General features: G+C 42.7%; 1 protein-coding gene across 1 annotated transcript; it reads right to left on the reverse strand.

Moving 5' to 3' along the window:
* Positions 1–24,429: 24,429 nt before the first annotated feature.
* Positions 24,430–25,058, reverse strand: LOC103302193 (60S ribosomal protein L9-like). Its single transcript, XM_054720208.1, has one exon. The coding sequence runs from the start codon at positions 25,027–25,029 to the stop codon at positions 24,451–24,453; it is 579 nt and encodes a 192-aa protein (XP_054576183.1). The 5' UTR covers positions 25,030–25,058; the 3' UTR covers positions 24,430–24,450.
* Positions 25,059–26,871: the final 1,813 nt, after the last annotated feature.

The raw sequence follows: 26,871 nt of genomic DNA on the forward strand, positions 1-26,871 counted from the left end.
TCCTCTCTTCTTAAAGGAAATCTTTTTTAAAAAGATCTAATCTACTTGAAATTGCATGGAAAGCCTTATCAAATAAAAATTAATAAATATACTTTAAATGTTTTAAGGTTTTGGCCCCCAAAAATGGCAAAACAGAGTAACTAAATAATTGACAGCCAGTTTGAAATTGGATTGCCATGGCCTAGAGCAAAGGATATCCTTACATGATATTATTCTACAATGTCATTATAATTTTTGATATTTTACAACAGCATATACCAAACAAACTTACAAACTAATTCTTTGAATGATTGGCAGCAATTTAAAAAGGACATGAAAGGATTTAATCCCTTCCACTGTGTGGAAGGCCCCCTTGGGAAGGCAATTGAGCATCCTATATTGGTCCTTTTTGCCAAGAGGGACCCTCCCACAGCTGTTGCCTGAGTTTTCAGTTCATGCTGAGGTTGAAGCCTCATGATGGCTGGTACCACGGATCTGTCTCTTGCACAATGGCATGAGTTGGGCCCTCCATGGAGAAGAAACCTGGGTTCCCCAAGATATGTGATCAATGCCAGGGCCCCGCCATCAGGCGAGGGGATCCCAAGGCAGGTGCTGGGCATGGAGGCCACAGGGGCATAGGCTACCAAGGAGACAGAACTGAACCTCACATCACCCTGCTTGGCCCCGGAGGATGGCTGGTTAGTCAAAGACGGGTAAGATTCCTCAAGGGAGGAACAACCTAAGACAGGCACAGTCACAAGGGGCCATCAGGAGAGAATTTGGGGGTCAACAGAGGTGGGGCACAGAACCTCACCCCCCCCAACATTGCAGGGGCTTGAACACTCGCCCCTTCTGAGGGAGGTCTCCTGCCCCATGGCTGCTTCGCGCTTCCTATGTCCAGCTCAGATAGGGACCCAGGTGGCCGACAAAGACTTGGTCCAGCTCAGATTGAGACCCAGGCAACAGAGACTTGGCTGACAACAGCTGCCCTATATCTAAATCCAGTCTAATACCAGGAATGCTTACAGCCTTCTCAAGGATGCAAATAATCCTTTGCATTAATATTTACAGGGTGAACTAAGAATGTTGTTAGAGTATTAAATTTGACAGTAAAATAGTAGTCAAGTTTTCAAATTAATCTAAATTGGCTAATTGAAATAAGTAAATATTCAAGAAAAATTATACTGGACAAAAAGCTGTTTCTACAGTATTAACTAAAAATTTCTATTGGTAGTTCATTTCATGGTAAAATTACTTAACATGTAATGAACCTAAAGTCAGTCATATTTTTGTGCAGATGAAACTTAAAGTGATCAAGACTGCATTATAAAAATTTTGCAAAAATCCTCCTAACAATTAAATCAAAAACAAAGGGGTGATAGTGGAAAAATATTATGTAAGGAAAAATATCCAGAAAAATTTTTACTTTGAAAACTAATTTTCATTTATAATACTAAGAGCAAGACACCTATAAAAAAACACACATAGTATCAGAATAAGCCAAAGGAAAATCATTTTGGGCAAAAAATGAAAAAGATCCCAAGTCAAATTTATAGAAAGGATTGTTTTACTAACTTTTGGTCGAGAATATGTTTGTATATTTTCAGAAAACAACTCCAAGACCATGTGGATTCCTGCAGGAGAGGAATTGACAGGAGTGCTCCAGCCATGAAGACAAGAGGAGAAACAGTCCAGAGATGGAAGACGCTGACAACACCTTGCCATGCTAGCAGTCAGCAGCTGTGCGTCACTGCAGGATGCTCAGGACCAAACCAGAGACGGTCGGGCCTGCATCGCCACCGTTTGTCCACCATCCAGATATCATTGCTGACATGTACACATGAGGAACTATTGGACATTGAAATTGGGACTCAAACATTTTTCATTCTTATATGTTTATTTCTGGTCTGTAAATGCAAGATTTTAAAAAAAATTAAAAATGGGGGAGATGTAGAGGGCCCCCTGGGAAGACACATGGACATTCTTTAGATTGCTGTTGATTAAGCCCAAGATATTTGAGAGAGTCATGTCAGTTGCACCCCGCCCCAGGAGTGCGGAGGTGTTGTCATTTCCTGGCTTACCTTTGTCTAGGTTCTGGAAGAGGGCTTTAAGATGTGGAACCAGTCTAGCACAGGAAAAGAGGAAATGAAATAGACCTGGGCCCTCCCAAGCTCCTTTAATGTTAAGTTTTTCAGTGAACCCGCCTTGTATATGGGAGTATAAATAAATGTGCTGCGTGGCTCAGGGAGTCGTCTGTCTCTCCAGCAGAGGAGGTCAGTGACCCACCCGGGACCCAGCTTGCATCTACTTCTGTGTCTCTTTATTTCTTTATTTCTCAATCCCTGGACGCCTCTATCAAGAACCAGTTTCATCTCTCTCCGTGCTGGCCACGGAAAAGGGAGATCCCCGCTGCATCAGGCCCCCGCAAATATGCTGATTATCCGTTACGCCTTGAGGCATAACAACCAACCTCATAAAGACCAGATCACGGATCTGCAGGAGGGTGGGGCAGTGAACTACAAGTGGGTGGCAAAAAGCTACAGGAGGGAGCAGGGCAGCAAGCTATGAAGGGGAGTGGAGGGTGAAGGGTGGGGGGAGCCCCAGGAGCATGGGCAGTGGGCCGAGAGCTCCAGGAGGGTGGGGCAGCGAGCTAGGAGCAGCAGAGAGCTACCAGTGGCAGTGGGCAGGTAGCCAGCTGAGGCAAGGGGCAGCAAGCTACTCACGCATGGATTTTTGCGCAGGGCTATTAGTTGGTGTATAAAAAAGCCATAGATTTCTGGTTGTTAATTTTGTATCCACCTACATTGCCAAATTTTTTTATTAAATCTAATACTTTTCTGATGGAATCTTTAGTGTTTTTTTTTATGTACAATATCATGTCTTCTGTTAATAATGACAATTTTACTTCTTCTTTTCCAATTTGAATGCCTTTTATTTCTTCTTTTTGTCTGATCGCTATGGCTAGCACTTCCAGCACTATGTCTCACAGGAGTGGCAAGAGTGGGCATCCCTGTCTTGTTCCCATTCTTAGGTAAAATGATTTTAATTTTTGCCCATTGACTTTGATGTTGGAGGTAGGTTTTTCATATAAGGCTTTTATTCTGTTGAGGTATAATCCCTCTATTCCCACTTGGCTGAGAGTTTTTGTCAAGAAAGTGTGTTGGATTTTGTCAAATGCTTTTTCTGCATCAATTTACATGATTATGTGGTTTTAAATCTCTCAATTTGTTTATATGATGTATCACATTTATTGATTTGCAGATATTGTACCATTCTTGCATCCTCAGAATAAATCTCACTTGGTCATGGTGTATGATCTTTTAATGTAATGCTGGGAGTGATTTGATAGGATTTTGTTGAGGATTTTAGCATCTATGTTCATCAGAGATATTGGCCTGTAATTCTATTTTTTGTTGTATCTTTATCTGGTTTTGGGATTAGGGTAATGCTAGCTTCATAAAAAAGAGCTTGGAAGTGTTCCTTCCTCTTGAATTATTTGGAATAGTCTGAGGAGGATAGGTTTTAATTCTTCATTGAATGCTTGGTAAAACTCTCCTGTGAAGCCATCTGGTCCAAGGCTTTTGTTTGCTGGAAGTTTTTTGATGACTGCTTCAAGTTCCTCCATAGTTATCGGCCGATTCAGATTTTTTTATTCTTCCTAAATGAGTTTTAGATTTCATATTTTTCTAGGAATATGTTCATTTCTCCTAGGTTTATCAGTTTGTTGGAAAAAAGTTTTTGCTTACATTATTTATTTACTTTTTTTACAATACTGTGTCTGTTGTTATGTCTCCTCTTTCACTTCTGATTTTTTTTTTTTATTTGGGTCCTCTGTTTTCTGGTGAGCCTGGCTTGAGGTTCATCAGTCTTGTTTATCCTTTCAAAGAACCAGCTCTTGGTTTCATTGATCTTTTGTATTGATTTTTTGGTCTCTATATAATTTATTTCCACTCTGATCTTTATTATTTCCTTACTTCTGCTCACTCTGGGCTTTTCTTGTTGCTCCCTTTCTAATTCTTTTTCAAAAATATCTCTTTTTATTGATGTCAGAAAGAAAGGGAGAGAGACAGAGATAGAAACATCAATGAGGAGAGAAAGGGTCATTGATTGGCTGCCTCCTGCACACCAGCACTGGGGATCAAGCCTGCAACTGTGACCTCCAGGTTCATAGGTTGATGCTTAACCACTGAGCCACACTGGCTGGGCACTCTTGCTAATTCTTTAAGTTGTAGGCTTAAATAATTTATTACCAGTTTTTGTTTTGTTTTGTTTTTTTGAGGTAGGCCTGTAGAGCTATAAACTTCCCTCCCCGGACTGTTTTCACCATGTTCTATAGATTTTGGGTTGTTGTATTTTCATTGTCATTTGTTTCCAGGATATTGTTCTCTTTGGTAACCCAATCATTGTTTAATAACTTGTTATTTAGCCTCCAAGTGTTTGAATTTTTATGATTGTTTTTATTGTAGTTTGTTTCTAATATTATGCTATCGTGTCTGAGAATATGCTTGATATGATTTTAATCTTTTTGAATTGGAAGAGACTTTGTTTCCCAATATGTGGTCTGTCTTTGAAAATGTCCCATGTGGACTTGAGAAGAATGTGTATTTTGTAGTTTTGGGGTGAAATGTTCTGAAGATTTTGATTAAGCCATCTAATCTAGTGAGTCATTTAGGATAGCTATTTCTTTGCTGATTTTTTTATCTAGAGAATTTATCTAGTGATGTCAATGGGGTATTATAGTCCCCTACTCTGATTGTATTGCTCTCGATCTCTTCTTTGATATCTTCCACTAGTTTTTTTTTTTTTTAATGTATTTGGCTCCTCCTTCATTGGGTGCATATATGTTTACCAGAGTTATATCCTCTTGTTGTATTGATCCCTTTAGTATTATGAAGTGGCCTTCCTTGTCTCTAGTTATGGCCTTCACTTTGATGTCTATTTTGTCAGGTATAAGTATTGCTACACCAGCTTTTCTTTTATTTCCATTTGCCTGAAATATATTTTTCCATCTCTTCACTTTCAGTGTGTGTGAGTCTCTTGTTCTGAGGTGGGTCTCTTCTAGACAGTATAAATATTGGTCATTTTTCTTATCCATTAATCCACTCTATGTCTTTGGAGTCTTTAGTCCATTTACATTTAAGATTATTATTGATAGTTACTTGTTTTTTTTGCCATTTTTATTCTTTATGCCTGTGTTCCTTCTTCCCTTTCTATTTCTTCTTTTCACAACAGTTCCTTTAGCATTTCTTGCATTGCTGACTTATATGATAAACTCTCTTAACCTTTTTTTGTCTGCGAAGATTCTGATTTACCCTTCAATTTTGAATGATAGCCTGGCTGGATAGAATATTTTTGGTTTCAGTCACTTCCTTTGCATCACTTCATATACTTCATTCCATTCCCTTCTGGCCTGATGTTTCTGTTGAGAAAACATTTGATAATCTAATGGGAGATCCTTTGTAGGTAACAATTTCTCTCTTGCAGCCTTTGTAATTACACCGTGTCTTGGTGTGCATCTTTTTGAGTTCATCTTGTTTGGTACTCTCTGTGCTTGTGTGAATTTTTTCTTCACCAAATCAGGAACCCTTTCTGTTATTATTTCTTCAAATAGGTTTTATAATCCTTGCTCCTCTTCTTGTTCTTATGGCATCCCTATTATACTATGTTACTTCATTTCATGTTGTCCCAAAGCTTCCTTAAGCTCTCCTCCAGCTTTATAATTTTTTTCTCTAATTGCTGTTCAGGTTGTGTGTGTTTCTCTGTCTTCTCTTTTCAGTCACTTATTCCATCCTCTACTTCTTCTAGTTTACTGTTGAAACCTTCCATTAGGTTTTTTAATGTACTTATATCATTTTTAATTTCCTCTTGATTCTTATATAAGTTGTTGATTTTCTGATCCATCCTGTTTATGAACTGTATGACCATTACTCTGAATTCTTTGTCTGACACATTGCATGCTTCTGTTTCATTTGGTGCCTTTTCTGGTCATTCCTCCTTTTCTTTCCTTTAGGTTTGTTTTTTTGTCTCCCCATTTTGCTATCACAGAAGGGTCCAGGCCCCGAGTTGCCTGGGGCCTGTGGTTGAAGTGGAGGGCTTGGTGTGAGGGTGGTGTACCCTGAGAGTCCAGTGCTTATTGCATGGGGCCTGTGCCACTGTGACAGGTCAGTGGGAGTGTCACGTGTCCTGAGAGTCATGGGAAAACCCTGGTGCCAGATGCGTGGTGCCTGTGCCATGGCAGCAGGTCAGTGGGAACATTGTGCACCCCATGAGTCATGGGAGAGAACGACACCAGGATACATGGTGCCTGTGCCACAGCTCTTGGTGGTGGGAGGGTAACGCGTTCTGTGACTCACAGGTGCCTGCAACTCAGGAGGCTGGAGTCCCAGTGTCCATTGGTCTGCAGCTGCGGTAGCTGGTCTTTGGCCAGAGTGCCTGTGGTGCCCAGGTGGTGTCTGAGGCCAGTCTGGGTGGTGGTGAGGCTGGGTTCCTAGTCATAGCAGCTCTCCCCTTCAAGATGGTCTGGTCTGTGCTAGCTCTGTCCACCCAGGTGTGCTGGCAGAGATAGTGGGGGCACCCCATCTAAGAAAGCCTGGTCTGCCAGCCCCCCAAAGCCCTGCAGGATCTAACTGTCCCTCTGTCTCTCCCTCTCTCTCTCTCTCTCTCTCTCTGTCTCTCTCTCTCACACACTCTCTCTCTCTCTCTCTCTCTCACACACACACACACACACACCACAGGTCCACACATTCCCCTTTCACTCTCTAACTCACTCACACTCTCTCTCTGTCTGCCAGCCACCATCTTGACTCTCCCTTCTCCCACACTTTTGTAAAATGGTTCTGATTAGCCTGGCCAGCATGGCTCAGTGGTTAAGTGTTAATATATGAACCAGGAGTTGACGGTTTGATTCCTGGTTAGGGCACATGCCTTGGCTGCAGGCCCAATCCCCAGTGTGAGACATGGGGGAGGTAGCTGATCAATGATTCTCTTTCATCATTTCTGTTTCTCTCTCTTCCTCTTTGAAATAAATAATAATATATTTTTAAAAATGATTATGGTTAAAGGTTTATCAGTCTTATGTATATTTAAAAACACAGGTCTTGGTTTCATTGATTTTAAAAAATTTTGACTATATTTTGTTTATTTCCACCTTGACCTTTATTATTTCCCTTTTCTAGTCACTTTGGACTTTGTTGTTCTATTTTCTAATTTCTTTAAGTGTAAAGTTAGCTTGTTTATTTAAGATTTTTCTTACTTCATCGACACTGAATGGCCAGATTATTATGACCACCTGATGTTTGTAGGCAAATTAGCCATACACTGCATTGTATGGGATATGGAAGCCGAAGGCCTATTCGAAAACCTTTTCTGTCTGAAGTTACTAAGATAAAATGTCTCCAATTCGTACAGGAACACAAGGATTGGACAGTTGAACATTGGGAAAAAGTCATGTGGTCCAATGAATCAAGTTTCCAATTGCATCATGCAGATGGCAGAGTGAGAATTTCTTGGAAAGAGCATGAAAGCATGCGCCCCACATGCATGAGTATAACCCTTCAAGCTGGTAGGGGCAGTGTTATGGTTTGGGGCATGTTTTCCTGGCATGATTTGGGCCCTTTAATTCATGTGGAACAACGTCTGAATAGCACAACATACCTAAGTATCATTGCTGATCAAGTTCATCCTATCATGTTGATGGCGTATCCCAATGGAGATGGCTTCTTCCAACAAGACAATGTGCCATGCCACGGTGCTCATATTGTGCAGGAGTGGTTTCAAGAACATGTGGGAGACTTTACCTTGCTTAGGTGTCCCCCACAATCACCAGATTTCAATCCAATTGAGCATTTGTGGGACGAAGTTAAAAGAGCCATCAGGAAGCTGGTTCCACAACCATCAAATCTCATAGAACTGGACAATGCTATTCATCAGGCATGGTGTCAGATTCCTCGCATCACCTTTCAACATCTCGTGGAGCCAATGCCAAGAAGAATCGCCGCAGTATTGAAGGAAAAAGGTGGCCCAACGAAGTATTGATGGGGTGGTCATAATAATCTGGCCACTCAGTGTTGCTATGAATTATTCTCTTAGAACTTCTTTTACTGTGTACCAAGGTTTTGGTTTTATTGTGTCTTCATTTGTCTTTAGGCATCTTTTGATTTCTTCCTTCATTTCATGGTTAACTGCTTCACTTTTTGGTAGCGTGTAATTTAATCTTCATGTGTTTGTGTGTTTTTTAAGTTTTTTTCTTCTTGTGATTAATTTCTAGTTTTATGTCATTGTTGTTGGAGGAAATGCTTGGTATGATCTCAATATTATCAAATTTGTGGATGTTTGTTTTGTATGCTAACATTTATGTCCTGAAAAATGTTTTATTATGTATACTTGAAAAGAATATATATTCTGTTGCTTTCTGCTGAAATGCTCTGAAAATATAATTAAATACATCTGGGCTAATGTTTCATTTAACGCTGCTGTTTTCTTGTTGATTTTCTGAATGGATAGATTTTTCTGGAAAATCTATCCATTGATGCCAAATTCCCATACTATGACTATATTACTATAAATATCTCCCTTTACATCTATCAATATTTGCTTTATGCACTGAGTGGCCAGATTGTTATGATCTCTGAACACATAATAATATGGCCACTCAGTATGTGTGTGTGTGTGTGTGTGTGTGTGTGTGTGTGTATATATATATATATATATATATATATATATATATATATATATTAGAGGCCCAGTGCATGAATTCGTGCATGGTTGGGTCCAGCCAGCCTGGCCATGGGGAGGAGATATGGGTGGTTAGCCGGCCTGCCTGCTGGTCAAACTCCTGGTCTAAGGGACAATTTGCATATTAGCTTTTTATTATATAGGATATACACTGAGTGCCCAGATTATTATGCGTTCAGAGATAATAATAATCTGGGCACTCAGTGTATATTTAGATGCTCCTGTGTAGGGTTCATTAATGTTTATAAGGGTCATATTCACTTGTTGGGTTGTTTCTTTTATCCTATCTAATAATAGACAAATATGCAAATTGACCATACCTCCGACACACTCACAAGCCACGCCCACAAGCCACGCCCACCATCCAATCAGAGCGAGTATGAAAATTAACCCAAACCAAGATGGCTACAGCCACAGAGAGCAAGGTTTCCCAGGTAACAGAGCAAGCCAAGCTTTCCGCCTGCCCTTGCCAGGCCTAAGCCTCCACTCAAGCTACAAAGTTTCAATTATAGAAGGTAAACAAATTCAAACAAATGGTGGCAGAATGGAGCTTGAGAGAGCAGGCCAGGGTTGCCACCAGCAACAGGGGAAGCAAAGCTTTCCAAACACCCTGGCCAGGCTCACCCGCTTAAGGCAACAAAGTTTCAATTATAACCCCAACACAAATGGCTGCCAGCCTCGGAGGGAGCCCCAGGCGTGGCTCTACTCCAGGCTACAAAGTTTCAATTGTAGAAGGAAAATAAATTCCAGATACCAGGGCCTCTGCTTGGGTTGCCAGGGGGCGTGGCCTGCCTGCAAACCACAACAGATCCCTCACTCAGGCCGCCCCACACCCCAAGGGAATCCCCACCCTGATCCGGGACGCCCTTCAGGGCAAACCAGCTGGCCCCCACCCCTGTACCTGGCCTCTATCCTATCTAATAAAAGAGTACTATGCAGATTGATCATCACTGCAACACACAATATAGCTGCCCCCATGTGGTCAAAGATCCTGCCCCCATGTGGACACAAGATGGCCACCATAAGATGGCCAGCAGGAGAGGGCAGTTGGGAGGCACCCGGCCTGCAAGGGAGGGCAGTTGAGAGGGACCAAGCCTGCAAGGGAGGGCAGTTGGAGGTGATCAACCCTGCAGGGGAGGGCAGTTAGGGGTGACCAGGCCGGCAGAGGAGGGAAGTTGGGGGCAAACAGGCTGGCAGCAGAGTGGTTAGGGGCAATCAGGAAGGCAGGCAGACAAGCAGTTGGGAGCCAGCAGTCCTTGATTGTGAGAGGGATGTCCGACTGCCCGTTTAGGGATCCGACTGCCCACCGGGATCGGGCCTAAATGGACAGTTGGACATCCCTCGAGGGGTCCCATATTGGAGAGGGTACAGGCTGGGCTGAGGGACAACCCCCCTCCATGCACGAATTTTGTGCACCAGGCCTCTAGTCTTTAAATAATGTTCTTCTTTGTCACTTGTCATAACCTTTGTTTTAAAGTCTATTTTGCCTAATATAAATATTGCTGTCTTAGTTTTTTGTTTGTTTGTTTGTTTTCATTTGAATAAAACTCCTCTGTCCACTTTTTTTTTCTCACTTTAGGTTTTTGTGTGTTTTTACGTGAGCTGCTATGGTCTGAAGGCAGCCATCAGGTTTGTTGATTCTAGGGATTTTTGTGAGAAATTACAGTGCAAATTGTCATAAAATGTGCTTGTGACCAGCCCTGGGATACCTGCTATGAGATAAAATGTCATTCAGGATCGGTAGCTATTTGTGCTTGGCCTGGGTACATATGGGACATGCTGCACTGTGTATTGAAGCTGGTTGCCACCAGTATTGAGCCTGGGGAAGATCAGCAAAAATCCCAACACCATAAGATCTGACACTGTCTGCCTGCTCCCCATTAGGCTCAGCATCTAAAAAAGACTCAATTGCATGAGGCAATTTCTCAGTGAGTAACCAAGTTGGGATGAGTGTTGTTTACCATTTGATACAAATTCAAATTTGTTGCCAGTGCTTGGTTTGGCACCACTCAGCCAAATTTTAGAGTGCACCAATTGCTGTTTCCATCTGCCTGGGGCCTGCAAACTGTTATAGTGGGGCAGGGTCTCGGGGAGTCATAATAGTGGAGCTAGTAGACTTTATTAGACTAAAACAGATTAAGATTTGGCCATGTTGCTTGAAAATGCTGGCATTTGTTAAGAGTTTTTCAAGAAAACTTGCAACAAGGGCCCTTGCAGCAAGTTATGAGCTTTCACAGCAGGCCCTCAGAGAGTGATGTTAATGCATCTCACCAGGCTGATGCTGTGGAGGGGTGTGGGCAAATCCACCACAGGAATGGTTGAACATGTGGTGAAAATTGGCCCACATCTCTGTCTCTCCTTGTATGTTTCTGGCATCCCCTGAGATTGCCTGAAATTCCTTGAGGATTTTTCAAGAAAGACTGCAATGCAATCCCAGCCTAGGTGTTTAGAGCAGATCCCTCTGCCTGATGATAGCTTGGCAGGGTTGGGCATCATAAAGTTAGTAGGGTGGGGCTAGTACATCTCCCCAGGATGATGCTATATTGAGGGAAGTGTTCAAGTTAGGAAAGATGTCATCTGTGCGTGGTGTAGACAAGGAATTAAGCACAAGGACATTTCCAGTTGTCCCTGCAGCCCTCTCCCTGAGGCCACACAACCAAACTTCTCTTTGTATGACTCTGGTCCCCTCTGAGCAACTGCCAGAGCTTTGGGTGATTGTACCTTTAAGAAGGTGCCTGGGTTTCCAGCAATCTCCAATCTTACTGGGGAGGATAGAATCTTTGCTGATTATTACAGCTAGATGTTATGTGAGTTTCTCTTCCCTGCCCTGGTATAGGGAAGCATGAGACTTTGTTGGAAAGTTTGTAGGGAGGAAATTCTGGCCTAGAAGAGTTGGCTGAAGGCAGCCAACCCTAATTGTTCCTTGACCTTTCCAAACAAGTCTGTGTACATGCGGATCCTCGGGTGTTTACCAGAATCTTTATGCTTAATCTTTAGATGTCCTTGCTTAAAGGACATTGCAGTCACATCTGTCCTCCCAACATTACTTACCCTACTGATTGTATATAAAAGATAAACATTATCCCAAACTGCTGTTATAATAAAAGCCTGAAGAGGCAGGTGAATGAGGCTGTCTGGTTTCCATGGGCAGGCAGTCCCTTAGCCCAATCTTTCACAGAAATGTATGTCAGAGTAATTATTCATCTATCGCTCAGGGTCTGCTCATCAGCCCCGTACTCTCGAGCTCTGGGCTGAGGAGTCTGGCCTGGGGTCAAAATCACCTGCTCCTCAAGGGGTATTATTTTAGCTGATATTATCTCTATGGATTCTCAACTGCTGCATGTGAGTATGGGGCCAGCATTTTTTTCAATGTTTTCCCTTTTTTACCACTATCGATATGGATTCTTCTGTATAGTCTTAGTTATAAGACTTCTGTTCAGTTAGTCTTCATTTGGTTATTTAGGTTGATTGGTTTATGATTTAGTTGTATTTACAATTTGGTTCCAGGAAGAGGTCAGTTTAACTTCCACCTCTTCCACCACCATCTTGGATCCTCCTCTTTTCAGCATTTTAAATATGTCATTTCATTGTCTTTTAGATTTCATGCTGTCATTTGAAAAGTTATCTGTTAGTCTTCTTGTTTATTTTATTCCCTGGAGGTAGCATATGCTTTTTTCTCTAATTGTTTCTAAGTTTTTTCTATATTAGGGTTTCAGCAGTTTTATTATTAGCAGTGGTGTGTTTTTGTTTGTATTTATCTTGCTATAGGCTTGCTAAACTTCTTGAATCTTTGTGTGACTATTATTTATAAGTTAATTACAAATCTTTTAGCTATTATCTCTTCAGATATTACTTCTGTCTTGATTTATTTTATTTATCATCTTTTGGACTTCAGTTTACATTAGAGCTCTTAACTGTGTCTTATATGTTTCTTATTCTTTAGTTGTTCTCTCCCCACACCCCCCACACCCCATGTCTCAGATATTTTATATTGAACTGTCTTTGAGTTCAGTAATCCTGTACTTTGCTTGCTGTTAAACACTTATGACTAATTTTTAATTTCAGATATAGTTTTCAGATTCAGTATGTCTATCTATACTAATAAAAGAGAAACCTGCAAATTGACCATACCTCCACTACACCCACAAGCCACATCCACCAGCTAATCAGGAGCGAGTATGCAAATTAACCCAACCAAGATGGCTGTGGCCATGGAAGGAGCAGGAGGCTTGGGTTTCCCCGGCAATGGAGGAAGCCAAGCTTCCTGCCCACTCTGGCCAACCCTGGCCTCCACTCAAGGCTACAAAGTTTCAATTATAGAAGATAAATAAATCCCAACAAAAATGGCAACGGCCATGGAGCTGGAGAGAGCAGGAGGCTTGGCCTCCGCTCAAGGCTACAAAGTTTCAATTATAGAAGATAAATAAATCCCAGATACCAGGGCCTCCACTTGGGTTGCTGGGGTGTGTGGCTGGCCTGCAAACCACCATAGGCCCCTCACCCAGGTTGCCCCACACCCCAAAGGAACCCCCACCCTGACCCAGGACACCCTTCAGGGTAAACCAGCTGGCACCCACCCGTGTACCAGGCCTCTATCCTATCTAATAAAAGCGTAATATGCAAATTGACCATCACTCCAACACACAAGATGGCTGCCCCCATGTGGACACAAGATGGCTGCCACAAGATGGCCAGCAGGGGAGGGCAGTTGGTAGGGACCAGTCCTGCAAGGGAGGGAAGTTGTGGGTGATCAGGTCAGCAGGGGAGGGCAGTTGGAAGGGACCCAGGCCTGCAGGGAAGGGCAGTTAGGGGTGACCAGGCCTGTAGGAAAGGGCAGTTAGGGGCAATCAGGAAGCCAGGCAGGCTAGCAGTTGGGAGCCAGCAGTCCTGGATTGTGAGAGGGATGTCCGACTGCCCGTTTAGACCCCATCCTCTGGGGATTGGGCCTAAATGGGCAGTCGGACATCCCTCGAGGGGTCCCATATTGGAGTTGGTGCAGGCTGGGCTGAGGAACAAACACCCCGTGCACGAATTTCGTGCACCAGGCCTCTAGTTTGATTATATTAATTCTGCCAGATATGGTACCTCTTTTATCTTGTTAAGCAGATAATAAGAAGAACTATTATCTCAATCCAATACAAGATGAACCTGTATTGGTTTTGGATTGCAGTTTTAGTAAGACTGAGCCAAACTGTGTTTTGACCCTATTCCTTGCTCTCCCACATTTATAATTGAGAGCCTTGCAAGTCTCCATCTTCTTAAACTTGAGAAACTGGGATATTCAGTTTGGACCTTCAAACATTTTTAGTATAATCATTGGTTTCCCATAACATGTAGTTTCAAAATCAGGCAAAGGTCTTCAGGAAAAGACCAATGAAGTGTTTGAATCTGACTGTCTCACTCTAGTGGACTTGTGTCTTCTAGTTACCATAGACTGGGGGGCATTTTACTTTGTTTTTAGCCTAGAACAATTCTGCTCTTGTGATACTTTAGAATTCAAAAAATATCCCCTGAGAATTTCAGGGTTATTCTAATTTCAATACATCATTATAGTCCACATAAACTTCAAAAGTTTCACTGATTCCCTTTCATCAGAAGAATACCTCTACCTAATCCAAGCTGGAACTGTTAGAGTAGGCAGATAGAAATGTATGAAGTGGGAGAGGTAACTGGGGCTTGGAGGAAATAAGTGTGAGACATGACAAACTGAAAATAGATAATGGAGGTGGTAGGCCCCTATGTGAGTGAGAAAGATTTAGAGCCCTCCAAGATGTGGAGGGCTTCACCTAGATGTAGGAGCCTTGTAACTTAAAGATATTAAAGATACATTTTTTTAAGACATGAGGGAGTGGGTGACTTGCTCCTTGCCTAGGAGTATTCCAGCCTAGTGGTATAAATCCTATAAACTCCCAAATATCAGATCACTGGGTTCGATTTCTGCCAACTGAGTTACCTGCTCAAGTCCTCTCTGAGTGTTTTGCTTTCCTACAAATAAGTCCTCTCCTGCATTTGCTGTTATTTGTCTCTTGTTTGAATGTATTCCTACAAGCAAGATACAAACTGGGGGTTCAGAGTACTGTCTCTGGCGAGAGGCTATCTCCATTCAGAGACCGCCTTGTCCACCCCTGACAGAACCTCAGCTTGCTCTTAAACTAAGAAAATTACCCCAGGTTCAAAAACATCTGGAGATTATCAGCTTACTTATGAAGAACTAGAGTTTCAGTTTTCAAAGTCCTCTTTGTTTTTGTAGCTTTATGTCTTTAAAAAATAATTATTATAAATGTATCCATTTTTTTCTAGCTGCATCAGTGGGAATATTGGCCTACTGCCACGTATTATATTCTACTGAGAAGTTTAAGTTTTATGGCAGATTTTTGGATAATGTTCCTGGAAGCCCAGACTCAGGTTTGGTCTTATAGCCTTCTCAATGTTTCTTCAACCCATGCAAAATTCTTTCATAGTTCTTCTCCCCACCTCCAACTCAAAATTCATGCAGAACCTATTTCTGTTGCTTATAACAAAGAACCTTAACTATGGAAATGGAAGTCGGAGAAGAAAAGAAAATGCTGAAAGTATCATCCTAATATATAAAAACCCAGGGTCTGTAAAGTCCAAAATGTGACCAAAGGCTCAAATGAGCGCCAGGCTAGGGAGCTGAGGGAGTGGGAAGTGATCAATCAGTGGCAGCGGTGACTGGAGAGCATCTGAAAGGCAGACCTCTTGGTCCCTCCTTTTGGCCCTCAAACTCCAATCAATCGGTGGTGGAGGCTGGGCAGAACTGGGGACTGGCTCCCTTAGTAGTCCTCCAGGTTCAATCTCAAGAGGACAGGCCAGGCACCAACAGACCAGCGCTGCTGGCATGATCCTGACAGCACTGTTGGACTCCTGGAACTTGGCCTCCGGCACTGGGGCTGCTTCCCACCCTAGAGGCTCCATAAGGTCACTCAAGCCCACGCCGCTCCAGATGAAGTGTGATCACTGCACATGGAAGAAATGTAAAAATATAAAAACCGATGACCAAGGGCTCGCCTCCACGAGCTCACGGGAGCCTCTAAGCACTGGGCACCCTGAATATTTTAGGGGCTTCAGGTGAGCGGGGGACGCAGAAGGGTCAGGAAACCTCCCTGGAGATCAGGCGGTAGGTCTGATTGCAGATCCATCCATCCTGCCGTCTGCCAACAGCTGCCTCCATGGAGAAGGGGAGAACAAAGGGATGGAGCAGTTCTGCAAACCCCAGAGGGAATCCAGGGTCCCAGGTACTCTGCCCCACCCACTGACACTGTGGCTATGAGGGCACTGCAGCAGCCAGCCAACCTGATACCATCCCCCACCACCTGCTGTTGCAGACACAGCGAGCATCCCTTCTGAGGGGAGAAGCCCACCAGGTATACAGAAGGTATACAGAAGGCACTCAGAGAGGAGTCCCCATGGGTTGTGTTTGCACCTTCATGCTGCCCCACCCCACTGCAATGCCAAAGGAATCCTGATTCAGGAACACCCCCATGCTGACCACCCACACGGAAAACAGCGTGTGATAAACATTATGTCCCCAGACACCTGAATATGCCTCAAAAGGAAGACGCTACAGACCCAGAGCAGGAAGATTGGGACTGAGACAGACGGTCTGGGAAAAGCAGGGCTGCCTGACCCTGCTCCCTGATCCCCTCCATAAGTGAAGTGCCTGCATCGCTGCCCTTGGAAGGAGGCCTGTGAAGGAGTGAAGAACTGTGGCTGTGCTCAGCCTCCTGCCCTCCTGGATAAGCAGGAATCATATTTACGTGCCAGAATCTAAAACCCTCTTTATCGGTAATAGAGCAAATAATGCAAGACCTACACGTGTTTCTAATCAGGACTCTGTCCGGCTGCGTGTGAACCCAGATCGAAGGCGTGCTCTCCACTGAGGAGGCTGCAAAGGCTGCTCCTCTCTCGAACGCAGGCAACCTGCAGAGGGAAAAGGAGATAGAAATAAAACAAAATAGCAACACGCTCTGGAGCCGCTGCTGCTGCCGTCAAATCCTCCGTTAGATGGTGAAGTCAGAGCCTGTCTCCCTGAGCCTGGGGCTCAGACTGCAGAGCCGCTGACACCTGCCAGGTCGCCTGGCACCGGCCTCATCTACCCCAGGCCACTTTCAACCTGCCACCAGCTCTTGGAGGCGGGAGGGCTTGTGGATGGAGGCTCCCGTGTTAAAGCAACCCTGTTGGTGTCGCACAGACACGTGTGGGCTTTTTGATGAGAGCCCATAACATCCCTTCATGAACGTGTTTTTCACTGTTCTGAGATCATGCTCCCAGCCTTGGCGACTCTCAAATAGGCCTCAGCGATTCCACTTGCCCGATGCAAAGACTGACCCAGGTTTCACAGAGACGGAACCCTCGGCCCGGAGCAGACATGTCCTTTCAAAAGGAAGGTCGCCCTGGCTGCAGGTCCTTACTCTGTCACTTTGAATATTTCTTGCCATGCCCTTCTCTACCCAGCAAAGCTCATTTGGAATTGAAATCCAGATAAAGACCTTTATAGACAAGAAAAAGCTAAAGGAGTTCATGACCCTGATCCGGGGCCAGCTGGTGGTCAACTGCTTGCAGCCCCTCCCAGGGCTGAAGGGGGCCTCCGGCCAGACCCCTCCCATGCATGAATTCATGCACCAGGCCTCTAGTTGGTTATAAGAAGATTGAGTTTGGAATAATAAGGCCACAGTATGTGTGACCATTTTAGGACTGCAGGGAAAGTGAAGTTCCATGATTATTAGAAGTACAAGTAAACCCAACTCTAAATAGACTGAGTGGGAGTAGTCACATGTTTGTGGTACTGAGGCAGGGTAATAAGAAGCTAGGAAAATTCCTGAGAATGTGGAATAGGAAAAATGAGACAAGATAATTTAAAAAGGTCAAAGAAAGCAAAAATAAATAAATATAAAGGCCAAATAATTTTAAGAACTTAAAACTAGCTAGTGAATTACAAGACCTTATCCTCCCTAAACAAAGGGCACTTGAGAGCAAATGGTTTATACCTCTGCTCCCTAACCAGAGAATACATAGCTTAAATCACTGTGGTCAGGAAAATAAAGAACAGAGATTCAATTAATGCTATTTGTGCCAGCTAAACCCAAGGACAGATGAAGTCAGGGGAATAAATAAAGCCTGATTAAAACCAGACAGACTCAACATAAAAGAAAAATAGTAAAGCAGACCAAAGAATAATTCCAAATTACCATATAAGCTCATTTTGATGTATCAACATATTAAAACACACACATGGAAAGTTGGTGAATATTCTACTAAAACCTTCCCCTAAGATTCTCAGAAGAGATCTAAAACCCCTCAAGACAAAGACCTGTTGCTGGCTTGCTCTGTCTAGACTCTAGAGCATGCCCATGTTCCTTCCTGAGCATGAACTTTTTACTTCCTCCTAAGTTCTAAGGGTCCCCATGAGACTTGTAATGAGGGGAGCAGTGGGCAGTGGCACCTCAACCCAGGCTTACCCCCTTTTCTCTGACTTTCTAGTGAGCTAAAAGCAGCCCACCCTTGGCTCATTTCTATCATTGTGAACTTCACTTCCTATTGAGATAACAGCAACTCAGCCCTGCTCACTTCTTTCCTATAACATTCCTAGGGAGCCAAAACAGAACACCACCTAGGCTCTTTCCTATTGCTTCTTCTACCCTAAGTCCTTCCTTTGTTTTACTGTCCCCAGCTTTAATAAGCATACTCTCAAAATCACCTGACTCATGTTGTGACATCTTTCCTATACAAAGTCAAGAACCCACACACAGGCTGTCTGAGGCAGACCTGCTCCAACCCTGGGCCCTGTCCAGTAACATTACTACTTTAGCAAGGCAGTGATCAGGCAGGCCTGGGTTTATATTAGCAGATACAATGAGAACAGAGGTCAATATTTTGACCAAATGGAATGAATCACGAAATTAGAGGAAGTTCTAAGAACCGGATACTTCCTGCCCTTTGCTAATTGGAAATTTAAATTTATATTATACCTAGAGGCCATGTTAGCAAGAAGGATTTGGAGGGAAAATACAAATCTGGAAATGAGTAATTACTCTGAATAGACTATTTTCAAATAAAACCACTAGGATAATTTGGTTAGAAAATTTGGAAAGCTGGCTTGAGAGACAAGGTGAGGTAAGTAATTTAAAAAACAGAAAATCATATTTCTGCATGTCTGAGTATATAGACTATAGATTTCAACCCCTTGATAATACTGGTGAGACATAGTCTAATGGTTCAGGAAATATTTTTTCCTTTGGCTGTGGTAGAGAAGAACTAAAAATTCAGTTCAAGCTTATAAAAAATATGTGTAATCTTATTGAACATTAATTTTACTAACAAAAATGGGTTTTTTGGCCAGATTTTATTTTGGAAAAGTGAACACAAAAGTACTTGTTTACCATGAAGTGACTAATTACAGGAAGCACTGCAAACTCTATCTATATAATAGAGAAATATGCAAATTAGCCAGGATGCTGTAGCGTCACGACTGAACAGCAGGGACCTGAGGCTGCATGGCACCTGCCTGGGGCGAGGGACATCAGGCTGTGCCCTCTGCCCCACAGGGCTTGACAGAGGACCTCAGGTCATGCCCCTTGCCCGGCAGGGCTTGATGGGGGACCTCAGGCCACACCCCACACCCTGGTGATGGGCCTGGAGACCTCAGGCTGCATCCCCCTGCCCTGCTGGGCTTGACAGGGAACCTCATTCCATGCTCCCACCCCTTGGGGTTTGTCAGGATCCTCAGGCTGCACCCCTTGCCTGGCAGGACTTAAGGGGGACTTCAGGCCACACACCCCCACCCTGCTGGGCTTGACAGGGGTCTTCAGGCTCTGCCCTCTTCCCTGGCACCAGGCCTGGAGACCTCAGGCCACACCCCCTGCCCTGGTGCTGGGCCGGGAGACCTCAGGCTGTGCCCAGCACCTTGGCGCTGGACCAGGAGACCTCTGGCCATGCGCCCCTGCCCTGCGGGGCTTGACAGGGGACTTCAAGTCATGCCCCCCATCCCTTGGGGGTTGACAGGGGACCTCAGGCCACACCCCCTGCTCTGGCTCTGGGCCTGGAGACCTCAGGCTGCACCTGCCACCCAGGTGCCAGGCTGGGAGACCTCAGGCCACATCCTCTGCCCTGCTAGGCTTGACAGGGGACCTCAGGCCAAGCCCTCTGCCCTGGCTCTGGGCCAGGAGACCTCAGGCCGCATCCCCTGCCCCAGTGCCAGGCCAGGGGACCTCAGCACCCCCCCCCCCCAACTGGAGGGGCTTGACAGGGGTGGGCCCAGCTGGGTCTGGGTCTCACCCAGTGTGGGTGGGGCTGGCAGGGTCTGGGTCTCCTGTGTTTTTGAAGTGTGTGTGGGTGGTGGTTGGGGACTTGACTCTAGATCCCGTGGCACACCCCAGACTCTGACAGGAGGGAGATTTTCATATACATTTTACTAATTTTCTTTCATCTCTGATACTTCTATTATAGAGAAAGGGCAAGTAGCAATATTAAAATATTTCCTCTAATTAATTTCCTTTTAATGTGCACAAATTTCATGCACCAGGCCACTAGTCTTCTAATAAGTGTCTATATAAAGAATACACGATCTCTGAGAATACCTGTTGTTTTCATACCTATTACATTCTGATACTTAAAACATAACTTAGAATTTTGTTTTTTGCCCTACCTCCAAAAAAAAAAAAAAAAAAATCACGGTGAAAGGGAGAGTGGATGATCTTTAGATCAGAGCTTGAATTACAAAAAAAAGTAGATAAGAGAAAGCTATAACAAATGTTACCTCCCTATTTATTAAAGGAGTTATCTGCACATTAGATAGTCTAAATGAAAACCTCTAAGTTCTTTGTTTTGGTTTTTCCAGAGAATAATCAATTAGTTTACATTAATTAATTAGGTTTATTCTAAATAAATGGGTTTTTTTTATTAAATGGCCTGGACTTAGTGTTGTATAAGTAGGAAGTGAGTACTTCTCTATTATCCCCCTTCCCACCACACTCCAGCTTCAAATATGCTCTACAATATTTCCCTTCCTGCCCCTGGATGACAGCTTGGGAAGACCCGTAACCTTTTAGTAACTTTCATGTCTGAGAAATTTTTTATTTTCAAGTTACATACAGTGGGACCACAGGTCTTCAGATGTTGGGTATTAGAAGGAGATATGAGCAGTCATAAGCATATCAAAGAGACTTTATTGCAGACCATTCCTATTGCTAACAAGGAGCCATTAGATAAAACAATTCTTCAAAGTAGCCTCATAAAGCAGCCACTAACAAAGCTGTTACATAAAGCAGCCCAGCAACCAGCTAGTCAGTAACACATCTTTATACCAATTTAAACAGAAGAGACTTCTTGCCAAATAGTGACATCAATATTTGAGTTATAGAAAAGTATGCCTGCATAGTGCGTATAGTACAATAGCTGAGTCTTTGCTTTTGCACCTGGGTATGGCAAATTGGCCTTGAACATCCAGTGTACTCTGATTCTGGTTCCCACATATACTAAGAATATCTTAGGTAACATACTGAGAGTATTTCTAGCCCAAACTACATCAAAGTTTTAATCTCCTATCCCAAAGAAAGATTCTTTTTCTCCTCACACAGCCCCAACTCCCACACTTTCCCAGCCAGATCTGGGGCTCAAGGACTAGAAGTAATGGTTTCTTCATGTATCTCCTGCTATTCCACCTTCTGGTTCCTCCAGGGTCTAGACCAAGAGAATAGAGGAAAAGGGATAACACCTTAACTTCGCTGAGTGTCTTTCTCCTCTGGCGCACCGTGACCTAACTTGATACCTTTTTTCATGGCAGGAGTCCACAGTGTGATATATTAGTAGGTTCTTCTAAGATGCTCCTCTTTCTACCCAAACCTCCGCATTATTCCAGTCACTGATGCAGGCAGTATAGTTGGTGGCTAACTTACTGTAATGTCTTTTCAGACCTAGCCCTAATTTATGGTAGAAATTCCTGCTTGGCGTCCATCTTTCTTGGAGGTGTCCACCTGGCTTTTAGCTTTGAAAAAGAGGAAGATGTTAGAAAAATAGGGAAACATTTGGCATTATAAGTACTCTTTTTTAAAAATATATATATTTTATTGATTTTTTGCAGAGAGGAAGGGAGAGGAATAGAAAGCTAGAAACATCGATGAGAGAGAAATATCGACCAGCTGCCTCCTACACACCCCCTACCGGGGATGTGCCCGCAACCAAGGTACATGCCCTTGACTAGAATCGAAACTGGGACCTTTCAGTCCGCAGGCCGACGCTCTATCCACTGAGCCAAACTGGTTTCGGCAACATTATAAGTACTCTTAAAGTACATTTAATTTAGCATCAATCAAGATTGCATATTAATTTTGGGGGGAATGAGAAACAAACCCATTTTAATTTTTCTATTTAGTTTTTCCTAATATTGAAATATTTCTATAATTCTGTATTTTTAGTTTATAATCTTATACATTACTAAGGTATAGGGGAGAAAAATACAAAACTCGTCTAAAATGTAAAGAATAGCAGTTATCCTGCATTGTTTTGGAGGGATGGGTGGGAAGGAGTAAAATTTCAAATCTTAACACAAAACATTTTTTACATGGATTTAAAATAGTCCTATTTAATAAATTTGCTTTTGTTTTCCTGCTCACCTATAGACCCTGAAGAACTATAAATAATGTATTATAAGTGGGTTTAAATAACATTAAATTTATCTGACAGAGTTTGACCCCAGCTACTGTTGTTTCCTGTGGATAATGTTTTCTTTTTACCATTTTCTCCTTGGTTACATATATGTTGCTACAAAGGACTTTTGCACATTTATTTTCTAAAAATTATATTATGTAGAGTAAATCTGGAAGAAGAGTATTATTTTCAGCTTTGAAGCAAATTCCATCCATCAAACTTTCCTGTGGTAAGGCCAGATACAAAAACAGAGCAATTAAATGACACAAATGAGAAACACAGGACTTGACCACATGTATGGTATTTCTTCCCTTTGGTAATATATTTAAGCAGTTGATGACTCTCTTTTGAAAAGAAAACTTTACGTAGTATTAAACACATCTATAATTCATGTGACGTGGCATATTTGGGCAAGAAGAACTTTTGAGAAACTTAGACTCTCTAAAACAAACAACTTAAAAAATAATACATCTACAAAAGCCTCTCTTTACTTTAATAAAATTGTATGGATAAAAGATTTAAATGTAAGTCATGAAACCATAAAAATCCTAGAAGAAACCAGAGATAGCAAAATTTCAGACATTTCTCCTAGAAATATACTTATGGATACATCTCCTAGGGCAAAGGAAACTAAGAGAAAATAAACAAATGGGACTACATGAAAATAAAAATCTTCTGCACACTAAAATAAACCATCCACAAAATGAAAAGGGAGCCCACTGTATGAGAAAACATATTTGGCAATGATACATCTGATAAGTGGTTAATATCCAAAATATATGGGAAACTCATACATCTTAACAAAAGGAAGACAAACAATCCAATTTAAAAATGGGCAAAGCACCTAGACACTTCTACAAAGCAGATATATAGGTGGCCAAGAGACATAAGAAAAATGCACAAAGTCAGTGATCATCAGAGAGATTCAAATTAAAATGATAATGAGGTATCACCTCACATCTGTCAGAATGTCTACCATCAACAAATTAACAAATGACAAGGGCTGGTGAGGATGTGGCGAAAAGGAATCCTAGTACACTGCTGGTGGGAATGCAGACTGGTGCAGCCAGTATTATGGAAATAAACAGCCAGTATGGCGTTTACTCAAAAAATTAAATATAGAACTGCCATTTGACTCAGTGTTCCCACTTCTAGGAAAATATCCTAAGATATCCACAACACCAATCAGAAAGAATGTATGCACTCCTATGTTCATAGCAGCACAATTTATAATAGCTAAGATTTAGAAACAGCTCAAGTGTTCGTCAGGAGATGAATGGATAACAAAGCTGTGGTACATTTACACCATGGAATTTTATGCAGCAGTAAAAAGGAAGGCTCTCTTACATTTTGCAACAGCATGGATGGACCTGGAGAGTATTATGCTATGCAAAATAAGCCAGTCAGAGAAAGACAAGTATCACATGATCTCACTCATATGTGTATGAGTGGATTCCTCTAAGATTTTTATTGTTTCCCATCTTACATTTGCACCTGCATAAAGTCCTTTACCTATTTTGAGTTTATTTTTGTGTATGGTGTAAGTTGATGGCCTAGTTTCATTTTTTTTTGCATGTATTTGTCCAATTATCCCAACACCATTTATTGAAGAGACTGTCTTGACTCCATTGTATGTTCTTGACTCTTTTGTTTAGTATATGTGCTGCCAAAGTGAGCACACAGTTTTATTTCTTTTTTTCCTATTTGGGTGCCTTTTATTTCTTCTTGTCTAATCACTAAGGCTAGTTCTTCTAGCATTATGTTGAATAAGAGTGGTGAAAGTGAGCATCCCTGTCTTCTTCCTGTTCTTAGGGGAAACACTTTTAGTTTTTGCACATTGAATATGACATTGGCTGTAGGTTTGTCACAAATGGCCTTTAATTATGTTGAGGTATAATTCCTCTATTCCCACTTTGCTGAGAGTTTTTATCGCTAACTGGTGCTGGATATTGTCATGCTTTTTTTTTTTTTTTTCCCAATACAAGGCTTTTATTGTACATCTTTATGGTTTCACAAACAAGTGTGACAAATCATTCGGCATCTCAGTGTTTCTATAGCTGGACAACTTAGATCTTATTCATCAGCCTGCTGAACTGTTCCTTTTTCAGAAACATAGATACCATCCAAAAAATTTCTGATATCCTTGTTTTTAACTGTTGTGGCTTGCTGAATCAAAGAAGCTGAATTTGATACAAGTTCAATGTCATTTCCTTCAAGAATCAACTCATCTTTCTGGGCTTGAGATAATGAACAAGCAACGCCTGACCTCATCCGAACTCTGCAGATGTATTTTTCGCCCAAGAAATTTCTAATTTCAATAAGAGAACCATTCTCCTGAATAACGATGTTGATGGGGAAGTGAGCATACACAGACCTCATCTTGTAATGGAAGCCCAGTGTAACACCTTTGATCATGTTCTGTACATGACTGCAGATAGTGCGAACTGTGGCCAGTTCCTTTCTATTTCCCCACCATTTGTCAACCCGGAGCCTCTTCTTTTTCTTTCTGAGGAGACTGAGCTCTACATTGATGTGGTTGAAGTCCCTTTGCAGGGTGCCTCTGGGGCCCTTCACAATAACTGTGTGTCCCTTCAGAGTGATGTCCACATTTTCTGGGATGTCCACAGTCTGATTGCTGAGAATGGTCTTCATCCTTGCAGTAGATGCGGCAAAGAGGAAGCGTGTTTATTGTCATGCTTTTTCTGTGTAGCTAGATATGATAATGGGATTTTTATATTTTAACTAGAGGCCCAGTGCATGAAAATGCATGGACTGGAGAAGTGGGGGTCCTCAACCCGGCCTGCCCCCTCTCACAGTCTGGGAGCCCTCAGGGGTTGGAGGCGACCCTGCAATCAGGGGAAAGTGATGCCCCCATCACACCTCTGCTGCCTCAGCTGGCCCTGGTAACCTGAGCCTCAGGTGGCCCTGAACAGCTGGGAAACCACCATCTGAGGCTTTCCTGCACCTCAGGCCAGCCCTAGGCTGCTGAGAAGCTGACATCCGAGGCTTGCCTGCACCTCGGACGTCGGCTGGGCAGCTCATATCTGAGGCTTGCCTGTGCCTCGGGCCAGCCCTGGGATGCTGGTTAGCCACCATTCGAGGCTTGCCTGCACCTTGGGCATTGGCTGGGCAGCTGCCATCCGAGGCTTGCCTGTGCCTCGGGCCGGCTCTGGGTGGCTGGGGGGCTAAGGGGACTGGGGGACTCCAGAGGCAGGCACACTGGGTAGCCGGACACTCCTGGGGGCAGGCCCAGCCGTGCTGTATGCCTGCCGCCCCGAGGGGGCTGAGGATACTGGGTACTGCCATCTTGTGATGGTGGGCACCACTATCTTTGAGAGCATGGCAGGCAATTAGCATATTCCCTCCTAATTGGCTCTGGGAGCCGCCATCTTTGTGAGGATGTGATGGTCAATTAGCATATTTTCTCTTTATTAGATAGGATTTCTTTTTGTAATGTATCACATTTATTAATTTGTGAATATTGTACCAACCTTGCATCCCTGGAATAAACCCCACTTGGTCATGTTCTAAGATCTTTTTAATATATTGCTGGATGTGATTTGCTAATAATTGTTGAGGATTATAGCATCTATAGGGATATTGGCCTGTAATTCTCTTTCTTTGTAGTATCTTTATCTGGGTTTGGAATTTAAATAATGCTGGCCTTGTAAAAAGGGCTTGAAATTCTCCTTTCTTCTTGAAATTTTGTAATAGTTTGAGGAGGATAGATATTAGGTATTCTTTGAATGTTTGGTAAAACTTCCCTGTGACCAGGACTAGGACTTTTGTTTGTTGGGAGTTCCTTGATTGGTGCTTTAATTTCATTAGTTGTTATTGGTCTGTTCAGGTTGTCTGTGCTCTTGGCAAATTCCAGCAGGACATAATTATGCAAGAAGTTCATCAGAAGGCTGATGGACCTTGGGGCTTCAGCAGGGCTGAAGATATGCATATTATTGCCTGCTGCCAGACAGCTGAGGGCAGTTCCGCCAACCTGATGGTCCTTTATTATTTACTGGACCTTACATTTGATATGTATTTCTGCTTTGCTAAAGGGCAAAATGTGGTAATAAAAAGCTGTGTGTCTGGACATTCAGAGAGCCCACTTTACCAGAAAGTGGAGCCTCCCTTGGCTCCCCATGCCTCCCAAATTTATATTTCTTGTTTAGTTTATTCCTAAACCCATATTGCTGCAAAAAGACTGTGGCAGTCTGAATCTTCCAGGTTGTGTTTTGAAAGATTTTATGTTTCTGTGAACTTGTACATTTCACCTAGGTTGTCCAATTTGTTGCATATATTTTTTTCATAGTATTTTCTTACAATTCTTCGTGTTTCTGTGGTGTGAGTTATTTCACCTCTTTCATTTCTGATTTTATTTATTTGGGTTCTCTCTCTCTCTCTGTTTCTTGAGTATGGCTAAAGGTTCATCAATATTGTTTATATTTTCAAAGAACCATCTCTTGGTTTCATTTAGCTTTTGTATTGTTTTTATTAGTC

This window comes from Eptesicus fuscus, chromosome 8, assembly GCF_027574615.1.
Source record: "Eptesicus fuscus isolate TK198812 chromosome 8, DD_ASM_mEF_20220401, whole genome shotgun sequence".
Taxonomy (NCBI): domain Eukaryota; kingdom Metazoa; phylum Chordata; class Mammalia; order Chiroptera; family Vespertilionidae; genus Eptesicus; species Eptesicus fuscus.